This window comes from Embiotoca jacksoni, unplaced genomic scaffold (assembly GCF_022577435.1).
Source record: "Embiotoca jacksoni isolate LCO1_2020_lvr unplaced genomic scaffold, fEmbJac1.0.p SCAF_6, whole genome shotgun sequence".
Lineage (NCBI taxonomy): Eukaryota > Metazoa > Chordata > Actinopteri > Embiotocidae > Embiotoca > Embiotoca jacksoni.
The window spans coordinates 9791391-9804704 of NW_027185414.1; the positions used below are offsets into that span (position 1 = coordinate 9791391).

The window sequence follows — 13314 nt, forward strand, 5'->3', positions numbered from 1 at the left end:
CAAAAGTCAAGTGTGTCTTTGACATGCCTGGTGTCATCTAGACGTGAGAAGAACACATACGTAAACAGAGGCAGGTCACATATCCGACAATGTGACAAATGTCACTCAATTAAGGTAATGAAGCGAAATACAAAAGGCCACTGAAGTCTATGTAATGAGGTAGGGGGTTGCTTGTTGCTGTAAGTCACGGACTTTCGACATGAAGGATTTGACAAAGGGATTTATTTTTTTTGGGCGGAGCTTCTTTTTTTTCTGTTTCATTTCCAAAACCAAGGATTTTTGGTCTTAACCTTAACCATGTGGGTTGTTTTTTTTTACATGGTTTTGTTTTCCATAAGCATGTGACACTGACACGCTTCCCTCTAGTGGACGGGCATGTGTATGACACGTTTTGCTGTGATACTGGGTTGGTCAGAAAGTTGGGTTATGCTCCTTAGTGATTAATGTAGCCTCAAGCTGCTTCAAGCAGAGACCTGAAGCGGACCACAGAGATCTGGTGAGCTTTTTTTCAAATATATAGTAGTGCTGACCAACCTTTAGTGACCTGTAAACAGATTTTGATGAGAATAAGTAGAAGGAATGTAGTCTAAATGTCTAAACAGCACTTGCTATTATAAATCAAAGGTATTCAGATTTACAGCTGCACTTGTCTGAACTAGAATTTACATTGAAAGCAACTGCTAAATTACAGCTTCCTCTTCGTTCTGCCTACTTTCATTAAAGCTCAGACTTCCACACACAAACCAAATCAAACCACCTTCTCTATGGTGCACCTCTCCCTCTGCCCTCATTTCCTATGGTTGCTGCTATAGCCCGAGCTCCCTGCTCTCCTTGCTCCCGAGTGTCAGCCCTCCACCCTGCTTCCAGAAAGCCTGTCTGCAGCTTTCAATGACAGTGTGCGCAATGTCCTATATATGCAGTAAGTGGAGAGGTGGGTGGATGCTTGCCACTGAATCGGTGGATGTTAGTGAGAAGATGACAGGGCTTTGGAGGAGAGAGGAGCCGGGTATAAAAAGCGAGGAGGATAGTGAGGAGAGAGGCGGAGGAGGAGGGACAGGGGAAGGAAGTAAGGAAGAGAAGGGATGAGGAAAGTTAAATGTTTGTATCTGCTGAAAGGGTTTGGATGAAGGGAGGGAATTAGGATGTAAAGAGGGTGGATAGCAGAGAATGGGTGAATTTTATTTGACATGCTAAGGGTAGCTATATAGATGGCTGAGAAAGAAAAGAGGATCAGTGAGAGGAGAGAAGAATGGAAGAGAGGAGGATGGCAGGAACATCTTTTTTGACAGGTAAAAGTTTAGTGGATGGGTAAAGACAGAATGAGGGAGGAGGAGGAAGAGGAGAGGGATCAGGACGGAAGCTGGTGGCAGGTAAATTGCTACACTGAGAACATGGGAACTTTTCAACATATCCGACAGATTATACCCCGTCTCCTCTGAGCCAGCTGAGACGCAGGGAGAAAAAAAATGGCAAAGTGTGAACAGCGAGCAGAAATTTCAAACATTTAAAGTGCCAGAAAATTTGACTAAAACTGCCATGAGCAGGGGAGAGGAGGGGGAGAGTGGTTTTGCCACTGAGGGAGAGAAAAGTTTGAGACACTGAGTGTGAACGAGAGAGGAAAAGGGAGAGGATGAGATCTCCAAGCAGCACGCATCGCTAAATTATTGAGACCCAACATGTGTAGGAGCAAAAGATAGATTTCCAGTGTTGATCCCTTCTTGCTGTCAGAAAGTTTAGTTGGACACAACCAACTCCAGCAGGTGTGGTTGTTTTGCTGTTGTTCAGGGGTTTTCAGCACACACCACAGGGAGAGGCAGAGCATATGTGGGCCTGGAAAAGTGTGGCTTTCGCGGCATGTGTGCTTCCTGCCTCTCTTTAAGTCACAGCATATGTGCTGATAAGACTTTCCCAGGCAGTCAGTGGCTTTGTGCAGGTTTTCTGTGAAGTGACAAATGTATATATGGCTGTGCTGAAGGTGCGACAGACAGGGAGAACGGCTGCCTGTAGGCATTGCACTTTGCATGCTGTGCGAAAACCCTCAATTCACTTGGTGAGTCAACAGGTTCCCTGAGAAGATTTACACCCAGAGTCCGGTACAGTGGGCCAATGTTAACAAGATTACCAAATATAATTCATTTGTTCTAATCAACTTTTATGGCAATGAGAGTTGTACACTATTTTAAATATGTTTGCTAGATTGATGAAAAAAAATTCAAATCATGTCTTTTAGTTGTCATTACTTCATGTTGTGCTTGAACGTCACAAAGACGTCAAATTTTTCTTCAAAGTTTCTTTGTGCTAAGCCTAAATATACATTTAATACGCACACCTAGAGGCATGACACCACTGTGGAGCCAAGTGTGATGTGGAAACTGTTAGCCTACAGGTCATGGACTTTCCATTTAAATATACGAGACACCTTCACTGTGTTCCAAATGGCATACTTGTGTACTAACACTCTCTATTATGAGTGCATGAGTGCCTTCACACTGTGCAGTACAGAAACATGCAGTGCACTACAAGTACCAGGATGATGCACTCAAAATGGTCCAAAAAGTAGTGTGAAACGCTGCTCCTTAAACGGCCGCCATCTTGGCTCCATAGAGCGGGTAATAGAGTGGGCGGGAACACCAACTTAAAGAATTTTCAAATGAAGGCATCCAAGGAAGCTGCAGTTGTTCCTCAACACCGCAAAAAAGTGTTTCTTTTTCACTACTGCTTCTGGACAGAAGCCATCAGTGTGTTTATTGAGTGTCTTAAACAGAAGGCACACAAACACGTAAATTTGTGGGTAAAATATGAAAAACTATTTTGGCAGTGAATGTATTCACATGCTGGGGTTATTTCCAGTGAGTGCCGAACAGCAGTGTGCGATTTGAAGCAACACTACTAGGAGTCCTAACATGTAAGAACATTATCTGTTAGTGTACTAAGGGAAGTAAATCACTTGGAACACAACCCTTGTATCCGATACAAAAAAATTACAAAGGAAGAATATTTGCATATTCATAGATTCAGGATTTTGTTAATTTTTTTTATAATAATTTATGATTATATACGATAAATTGTTATACAGCCAAACAAGTAGTTTTTTATGTTTTTAAAATGTATCAAAGGGATATTTTATGCCACTGTACAACTGTGAAACCCTTCTGTGGTAGTAATAAAAAACACTGTGGCAGACAACGATGCAAGACTGAAAGCAGCTCATAAAATGCATCAAATTTCACTGGGATTGTCTCATTTTTCCATAAACAAAAACTTTAAAGTTGCATAAAAAAATCTACACATGGAGTGATTTAAAAAGTACACTCAGTAAAGAATCGAAATAAAAGATTTAAAAAGAATGAAGCCAAAGAAAGAAATACGCACTGAAGACAAAGGAAAGCAGGGTGACAGCAGGAAGTGAAGAAGAAAGACAGTGACAGTGTGAGAGAAGTGCAAAAGGAGGCAGACGGTCTCTGATGTAAGCCATGTTCTCACCGCTGTTCACAACCATCCTGTCGCCTTCATGAATAAGTTAGATGCCAAATGTTCTCTCCCTCTCATGACCATGCAAGCACGCACGCGCACGCATGCACACACACGCGCACGCACGCACACGCACGCGCACACACACACACACACGCACACACGCACGCACGCACGCACGCCACACACGCACGCACTATAGCTCTTATTCCTTTACTCTCAAGACATGCCGATAAGAACCTTTGTACACACAAAAAAAGACATCACAGCACACCTGCACTCCAATACCTGTATTGTTTAACGTTTGCTACAGTATATTAAAGCGTTAAGATGCTCTGCATTCCTTGTGCACAAAAGACAACCACGGACACACACATGTATCGTCCCTCCTGAAACAGAGCTAGTAAGAGGTGCTTGATAATGTCTGACAGAGTGACAGGAGTACAGAGGAGGAAAGTGAAGTTTCCCTGACAGTTTTTCCTACCCACAGGGCACCCACGTCATCCTGTTACACACTGGACCACTCTCATCCAGAGAGGTGTGTGTCTGTCTGTCTGTCTGTCGGTGTGTGTGTGTGTGTGTGTGTGTGTGTGTGTGTGTGTGTGTGTGTGTGTGTGTGTGTGTGTGTGTGTGTGTGTGTGTGTGTGTAGGCCTGTGTGCTACTACTGTGCGTGTGCGTGACACTGACTAACATCTCAGTACAGAGATGGGAGTGGGTGAGAGTGAGGTAATGATCCGTGAGCTCAGCAAAAGGTAAATACAGTGAGAGATGTTTGTGCACATGCATGTTTGTATGCGTGTGTGAAAATTTTGTGTGGGCTCTTGTGTACTTGATTGTGCGTGGATGTGATCCGCATGAACAAGAACATCATCATCCGAGGGAGTGAAATGCAAAGACAGGGGAAAAAACAATTAAAAGGGAACAGATATGAGGAGGGTTACATGATGATGTTTGAGCAAGAAATTAAAATAATTTTGATGGCAATTCAGCGTGGACACATACTGCTAGAGCCTGCAGTGATGCTCAACATTCACTCCTCATCAAATTTCTATCTTTGATTTCTTCTTACTTAACATTGAACAATGAAAACATTTTCAGGAAATTTAGATTGTAAAATGCAACCAGTCTGCCAGTCTGTTTTCATTAATACACTAAATGCAGAGAATATTCAATATGATTCAAGATTATTGACAGACTGAATTGGACAGGGTTGACAGGGTTGTCAGAAATTAACAATATCAACCAATTTACTTCTCAATAAAATGTTTTAACATTTTGGGGAATACACATTTTATTTCTTGGCAACACTTAGGTGAGAAGACAACACAACACTCATGTTTCACTTAATTTATAGCAACAGACAGACGCTAGTTAGTTCAGCTAAGCATGAAGATGAGAACAGGTAGAAAATGTGTTGATATGGAGCAGGCAACCAGCAAAGACTCTAGGAAGTTACTTGTCCCAGCAACCAATTAGTGTGACGCATAAGGCATCATAAAACTGTGAAATTTCATTTTCACATGTCATTATTTGTACAAATTGAACAAAGAAAATATAAAATAATAATTCGGCCAGCTGTTTCCAGAACTTGCTAAACTAAGGTAGCAGGCTGCTTCCTTCAGATTCATATTTGGTGGAGTGACATGAGACATTAATCGTATATCCTTATAACAAGATAAGTTATACTCCTCACCTTGTTATAAAATGGAGTGCAACCTGCTCTCCGACAACTTATCCCCTCAAGTCTTTGCTCATCTCAGACTCTTTACTGTCTTTGAGCAAAGAAGTCAACACACACATTACAATACTTTCCTGATGATACTTTCTGAGGAGACGTATTGCTGTCTCACCTTACTACAGGGCCCCTATTTGCTAACTATCGCCTTGTACCCACTAGGGCTCACGGTCTATCTTGTGGGAGACAGCGTGATAAATCAGATCTCCCATGGCGTTGTCTTGGTGCTCTTATCCTTTACCCCCAGGTAGCGAGGCTAGTGTAAACCAGAGTCAACATATCACTTTGGCAATAGGCCTATGGCTCTGCTTCTGACCTGTGGGTTAATAGAAATGTTGTCAGGCTTTAATATCCAGTCAACCATACAGGACAGGACAGGACAGGACAGGAGAGGACAGGAGATGAGAGGAGAGGAGAGGAGGCAGAAAAGTAGCAAACAAAAATATGTGAGTAAGCATTAAAACAGAGAGGTTGTGTACTCTATTGCATGGAAAGGTTCTTAAAGTATGACCCTTTTAATATTAAGACAACCAGGGCTACATTGCTGAAAATGGACATAGTTTAACTGAAAAAGATGGCAGCAAGAAGACATAAAGCACTGCTTGCACTAAAATTTTTAGTAGAAAGGATGAGATGACAGAAACTGCCAGAGTGAGTAGAGAAAGACGAAATGAGAGGGAGGGACAATGAGATAAAAAGGATGAGAATGAAAGTGGAAAGGAAGTTAGCTATATAGCTTTAATTAAAAGTAATTCAGACACAAATGTTATTCATCAATTGTTGACATTACTGATCACAATAATATGGAGAGGGGGCAGTCTGTAAAGCAAAAAAGAGGGGTGTGTGTGTGTGTGTGTGTGTGTGTGTGTGTGTGTGTGTGTGTGTGTGTGTGTGTGTGTGTGTGTGTGTGTGCGTCTGTATCTTAGGACATTGTTCAAGGTGAGAATAAAGTTAGGTTTAGGTTGGGGTCCGGGTAAGGTCTGGAGTCAAGCAACTCATGGTTATGGTGAGGTTAAGTCTCGAGGAAATAAATGTATTTCATGGAAACACAATTGTGCTTGTGTGTGTGTGTGCATGTGAGTGAAAGAGTGCAATTTGTATTGCAAAACAGAGGGGGGTGTGTGTGTGTGTGTGTGTGTGTGTGTGTGTGTGTGTGTGTGTGTGTGTGTGTGTGTGTGTGTGTGTGTGCGTGTGTGCGCGCATGTGCGTGTGCGCACATGTGGGCACATGCTTATGCATGCACACCTGTGAACACTTTGTACATACGTACATGCATGTAGTGAATAGCAAAGCCAAGAGGTAAAGAGTAGGAGGAGCATGGTAGGTGTCAGAACGTGGGAGGTGAAAGATTATTGTCATCTCTGGCTTAATGCTTCAGTCTCTTCCTATCACGGTCTCCCCTCCCCTCTCCTCCTCCATTGCCTCAGAGCCACCAATAAATTATGGATGCTTATTAGAAAAGGGCAATATTCAGCATCCAAAATAAACTCAGCAGCAAGAGACATAAAAGAGACACAAACAAAAAGTGCTGATGTGGGGATAGGAAGAGTTAAAGTCACGGGGGAGCCAGTGGCCAGGCCAGTTAAACCTGGAAGGAGCTCTTTCTAGGTCACCGGCGTCCAACCAATGCGCCATGGCAAGCTAATGTACTGCAGCAAGTGGTGGAAGAAGTACTCGGATCGTTTACTTCTGTGGTAGCAATGCCGCAGTACAGAGTACAAGTAAAAGTCCTGCTTTTAAGAGTAGTAAAAAGTACAAAAGGATTACAACTAAATATAAAAGTCTTTATTAAGCAGATTGCTCTATTTTTGAATAATTACACTGTTAGATTATAATTATTGATGCAATTTCACTTCAATGTTGCAGCTATTTGGGGCTCATTTTCATTACTCTATATACTGCTGCAAGTCTTCTTAACATATATATGTCATCATTTATTTGTTGATTATATTTTGTATTATAATTTGAACCTGCAAAGTAATTAGCAATTAAAGTTTTCAAATAAATAAAGTGGTGTAAAAAAAAAGTCATGAAGTACACATATAGTTGTAGAAAGTGTTAATACTGAAGTAAAGTAGAAGTACATCAAGTTTGGACTTTAACACTGTGCTTGTGTAAATGTAATTAGTTCCCATCACTGATTGCAATAAGTAAAATTGCAGATTGAGATGCACAGAAATTGCAAATAACAAAAATTAGAAATGTATTCCAAGCCTCTCATTCTTCCTTGGGCAACATCTTCAAAGTGATGTTAAAGTTGTGAGCAATTCAGGCATATTCAACTTTTTTACTCTCTGCATCACTTGCCGTGCGTTGTTCTATGGCCAGTGGCAAGGCCTCATCTCTCCTACTGCTGCAAGGGCCTTGCTCACATCTAAAAAAAACCATTGTTAAGCAAAATCATTGATTTAAGTTCATTAAATTTCCTGTTAACAAGCACATAATGAAGCATCGTATTGCAGCCCAATACAGTTTGGATTACATCTACAGCACCAGTTAATGGTTTTGTGTGACTTTGTCAAGCAATCAATAATTTGGTGTCTCTGTGAACTCTGTAGCTTCACAGTGTGATGTGATGCAGCGCCACAAAGATGGAGAGACACTTTTTCTGGTACACTCCATCTGTGTTGAGCCCTTCAGTTGAGGAGTCACATCCGACAAGACTGTCTTGAAATTTTCTGAACCTCCCCTAATCCTTAAGGTTGTTGAGAGTTGGCGCATGTGAATGCCACATCATGCTTGTAATGCCCTTGGATTACAGTATATCCAGATTAAAAGGAACTTTAAAATCACTTTGATGTTTGTGATCATTGTGTGGAGATGCATATGAAAAGCTTAGGCCCCAAAAGAAAACAGAGGAGAGGAGAGGAGAGGAGAGGAGAGGAGAGGAGAGGAGAGGAGAGGAGAGGAGAGGAGAGGAGAGGAGAGGAGAGGCGTAAACAAGACATTATAGATGATCTTATTAGACTTTCATAACAAAGCTTGCTCTGATGAAACATATGGTGAGCATCTTTTACTTTTTCCTACGGAATACAGCATTATATTTCCTTGGAGCACTTCTCCGTCCGATCGCAATTTAACGGACAGGTGTTACAAGCTTTTTGACAGCCTATCAGAATTTACAGAAGTGCAATCAATACTACACTGCTGCAAGAGAAACAGTGACAGATCCACAAGTCTCCGCTGAGCCAGCAAACTGTTGCAGTGGGAAGAAAAGTGTGTCTGCGGCACAAACACATCCCACTCACACACACCAACACACGCACACACCGAGTGAGAGGTGTGCAGGCACACACACTTTCACATACTCGCATACACGAGCACAAACACCTGCACGCACAGATTCACGGGCATGAGCCGACAAAAACACGCGCATCTAAACACAGCCCCAGAGAAGGCTACAGTAAATGAACCTCACAGCCGTCCAAAGCGCTGACATCAATCAGGCACGCTTTCACCGCTCCAGCTCCCGACGGACAGTGAGTCGCATCTGTCTGCTAGAGGAAGTGCTAAACAATTCCAAAGTGACAGAAACCGTTTTATGCATATCTGCATACGCAGCGTGCCAGACTTGTTGGCTCTCTTCCCGATCCTCCCTTCTCGTGTTGTTTACTGCAATTGTGCAAATTGTGAAAGCATTTGCTATTTTTCAATGACTCTTTTTAATGATGATGATTTACCTACATGAAACAGTTGTTTCTCAGGTACGCGCAGCTGAGCACTACCACCACACGATCCACCTGGGAGTATGAGGCCTGTGAATGCTGGCCAGTGCGATTCTCACAAAGCCTTGGGACTTTTCTTCCCTCAGCAGCGACTGAAAAGCTGCTGTTCCACCTAAATATCAGTGCATCTTCCACAACTGGCACTAACTGCATATCTGCTTTCGACCCAGTGCATATTTGTGACAGAGCCCATGAGGCACGGATGCGCAAATGTTTCATGGCAGTCAGTATATCACCCCAAAGAGATCCCAAAACTGTTTTATACAGCTATTATGAAAAACTAAATGAGGACAAGAACACACAAGGGTAAACTGGAGATGTGAGTCTCCGACAGGACAGCGTAACTAGATCACAAAAGTCACTCCAGACATGAGAGGACAACGGATCAAAACAAAATGACAGCCAACATGAAAAACATATGATATTTAGAACTTTCTACTTGTTTTCAAATTGTTATTTTCTTAAATATCGAATAAGGTAAGGTCATAAGGTAAGGTTCACACCTGCAGGTAAACATGATCCCAGATAACAATATGTGATTGAACTAAAACTAAGGCACATCCTTTTAAAGCTGTGTTTGATATTTTGTATAAAAATAGAGTAGAAAAAAAAAAAGATGAACTTGGGATTTCATCCAGCACAGACACTGTACATACTCAGAGCGTAAGACAGAGCTTTGTCTAATAAAAACCCATCAAAATTTGAAGAAAATAAATGCTTTAGTATTGTATATTAAGGCATCAATACAATCCAACAAAACACTTGAGAGTACATATTCTATAGGCTAAGAAAACAATTGAGAATTGTGCATGTAAATTGGTTGTAGTTTACACAAATACTGAAATGTCAGCCGCAGTGTGAACTATTTAAGTGGTACAAGCCTGATTAGTTAGCTAGGACTTTTAGACGAGCTTGTGTGCTTCGGCAAATGACAGATTGTCCGCATTTTCCCAGTGTGACGGCATGCTGCGGGATTGCTTATGAGAACAGCACTCTGTGCTACTATGACTAAACAGACCTTGTTTTCAATGGCTGCCACATGCCTTCAAATGTCAAAATCAAAGTATCAAAGCTGACAGATCCGTTTGTGTGTTTGCCTTGCCCGAAGGGACAGGGGGAATGCGTACAGTATCTGGCCAGGCGCCTGGAGCTCAAGAAACTGAGCCTCTGTAATACTACAGTGAGGCAGTAGTCTTAAGAGAGGACAAATCTCAGTTCGTCCTCAAAAGCGCAGAGTGACTGTCCTGTTTCACCTGACATAGATGAGCCACATCTCAGAGAGCTCTGCCACTCTTATCCTCTTACTGAAACCTGTATGTGTGTGTGTGTGTGTGTGTGTGTGTGTGTGTGTGTGTGTGTGTGTGTGTGTGTGTGTGTGTGTGTGTGTCCGTGTCTGTGCAGCCGATTCACTATGCATGGGACATCGTGGTAGCCTAACTTTAATTCTGGCCAAACTATGACCTTTGTTCATAAACCTTGTACAAGTATAATCACACTTTATGTCATAAAACACTAATCTACTTCAACCTACTTCTTGTAACAGCATACTTTTGGCCATAAAGATGTATTTCTGCCTAAAAATGGGATTAAATTGGATTTACAGTGGGTGGGTTTCCCCTCCACTACATTGTTGGATGTTTTCCCAGCTTTCCTCTTGTGGCTTCTAAGAAGTAATATCTCCCTTTCGAGATAATTTGCTGTCCATCTCCCTAAAGCTCTTCTCTCAGTAGTTTAAACGGCAGTTATTACACCCTCCTATTAGTGCGTCGCGCTAAAACGCGGCCAATATTGGGAACAGAGAAGCCCTTAATTAAGTTTATAGTCTAATAATTGAACAAATTCACTTCATCGCTGGAAGGCAGCTCAGTCACTCCGCACTAATAAAGTAAGTAGGCCTGTTAATGTAATAATAGGGGTGCATGCGTAAATATCACGCTCTTACCGTACACTCCTTGGCCCCAGGCAAGAGAAGAGACACTGGAAAATAACAAAATCCAGAAAAACTCCATATTCAGCTCAATTCCGTCATAACCTGAGACACAGAGACAGAGGAGGTGGGTGAAAACAGAGGCACACAGGGGGAACAGCCTGGAAACGTGCGAAACAAGAGACGACAGCTGAGTGACTGATATCAAAAAGAAAGACTTTAAATCCTTTTTTTTAATTATTATTTTTCAACTATGCCTTCTCCAAACACCTAAGCCGTGAAAATAATATCACAAAACAATTTAGTCCCCCGCCGCACAGCCCACTCCGTTTTCATTCAATTTAAAGGGCGGGTAATTCAATCACGAATCGTGGATTATGGAAAGTTTACAAGCGATGCTGTGTGTTCGAGAGATTGACAGGATTTTAGATGTCTGTTGTTTAGCGTGACTAGTCGTCCTGTGTCCTCTCCACGCCGAGGCACGGGGCTGGACAGGTGTAGTGGAGACAGGAGCAAATATAAGGACTAGACTGCAGCATTTATGGAGGATTAGCTACACCAAGTGGGGTCATGCACTTTAGACCCCAAACACCCACACGCACATCGCGCCTTTCCTTCAGATAATTATTCCTCCAGTGACGCTGCTGGAAGAAGCTGACAGCGCAACTCGTCTGGGAAAAAAAAAAAATAAGAAAAAAAAAAAATCCACTTTTTTCTTTTTGTTTTTTAATGTCTATAAAAATGCATAAATTGTTGTAATTTTTGGTCTGTGATCACATGTTGCTGTTATTTCTCTGCAAAGTTCACCACCTGTGGAAAATCGGATGAAAGCGGGTGAAAAGCAGCTGGAGTCACGGGATAATGGAGCCTTTGATATGTCTCTTCTGACCGAACATGAGGGTTTCCTCCGACGTGTGGCTCACACTTGTGTAGCTTAATGGCTCCGATTCGGCTGCATTGACAGGTTGCATTATAAGGCGCTGTGCTGAGATCAAAGTTGCATTATATGATGCATAATAGTTAATCCTGCCCAGCATGAATGCGTGTATTACTGGCAGAAGTAGATCACCATATTGCCAGATTAAATAGAGATGTGACAAAAATAAGGGGAATAAAATTGAAGTGACACCAGTGGGGCATATTAACTGTAATTGCAGGAAATATGTTCAACTTTAATATTGTTAAGAGTAAAATAGAAAATACTGCAGGTTTAAGGCGTTCACAAATATATGCAGCGACACAGACATGATGGAAAGTAAATAGGTAATTCATACACCCCTGACAAAACTAAACATATACAGCCTGTATGTGCAGCCATGCAGTCACTCGCGTCTACCTTGTCTCCGAGGTGCCGTCCTTTGGGTCAGTCTACTACCCAGCGCTGCGCGCTCTCCTCCTGGCTATAAGAAACGAGGATCCCTCTGCTCTCCGTTAGACCAACCCGCCTCCGTGCCTCCCCACAAAACCAGTTGAAAAGTTGTATATCCTCCTCCAGAAAGCGTCCAGTGGGAGTTTTGCAAATCCCGGCGAGTATAATGTGGAGTTTACCGAGCTCCCAGACCTTTGAAATAATCTCCGCGGTGTGTTAAACTTTTATTTGACGCACAGATGGGGCTGTCAGCGAAATATCAACGCCTGCTCGATTCCACAGAGTCCCTCCTCCCAAAGATGGAAATAAAACCCACTTTCGCTTTGAAAAAAAAACTCAAGCAAGGTTGGGGAACAATCCTGTAGCCTACACCGACACTCCCCCTTTAGTGGAGTATTTACTCTGAAAGGCGTGGTTGAAAGGGCTTTACTGTCTGTCCCTCTTTGCTTCTGGCCGGTGACAGTCTAATGAAGCCCCTCTAACACAATCATGCGCTCTGAAAATGAGCTCCCCTCCGCTGGTTCAATCAGCGCTGTGTCTGTGGACTCCAAGTGATGCTGGCCAAGTGGAATATGTGCGCAGACTGAGAACGACCGCCCCTGTCTGTGAAGAGAGAGAGGGATGGAGGGATGGAGAGAGGGAGGGGAGGGGAGGGGAGGGAGGACAGAGGCTTACACATAGATGCGCTCAAGCCTCACAGCTCCACACTGAACAGGTTGTCAAAAGATCGCCACTGCTCCCCTCTCTCTTTTTCTTCTACCGGTCGCTCTTCCACTTTGAAATAGGTTTTCTGCCCTTTTAGGTACCACAGGATGCCTCCAATAGCAGCGGGTTTCGTGTTTTCCTCTGTTATCCACTCTTTGGTGGAGTTCGCCAGCTGCGGTGCCACCAATCGTCGGTGCCAATTAGAAATGAAAGACGCTCCTAAAGTTGTTTTTTTTTTTGGCCCGGAGGAGCCCCTAACAGCACCACCCCTCTGCCTGGACCAATTATTTATGACAGTAAAAACCAGACCGAGTGTTAAACACCCCACACACGCACACACACACACACACACACACACACACACACACACACACACACACC

At 42.7% G+C, this 13314-nt stretch overlaps 1 protein-coding gene across 2 annotated transcripts in view; it reads right to left on the minus strand.

Annotated features, from left to right (window-relative positions):
- LOC138213083 (MAM domain-containing glycosylphosphatidylinositol anchor protein 1) overlaps positions 1-12793 on the minus strand; it is a 171109-nt gene extending 158316 nt beyond the window's left edge. For both annotated transcript variants that reach the window (XM_069173935.1, XM_069173934.1), the window contains exons 1-2: positions 12196-12793; positions 10875-10964 (exon numbers count right to left, since the gene is read on the minus strand). In XM_069173935.1, the coding sequence (XP_069030036.1) occupies positions 10875-10941 (67 nt within the window). In that variant the 5' untranslated portion in view covers positions 10942-10964; positions 12196-12793. The remainder of the gene's footprint in view (positions 1-10874; positions 10965-12195) is intronic.
- Positions 12794-13314: the final 521 nt, after the last annotated feature.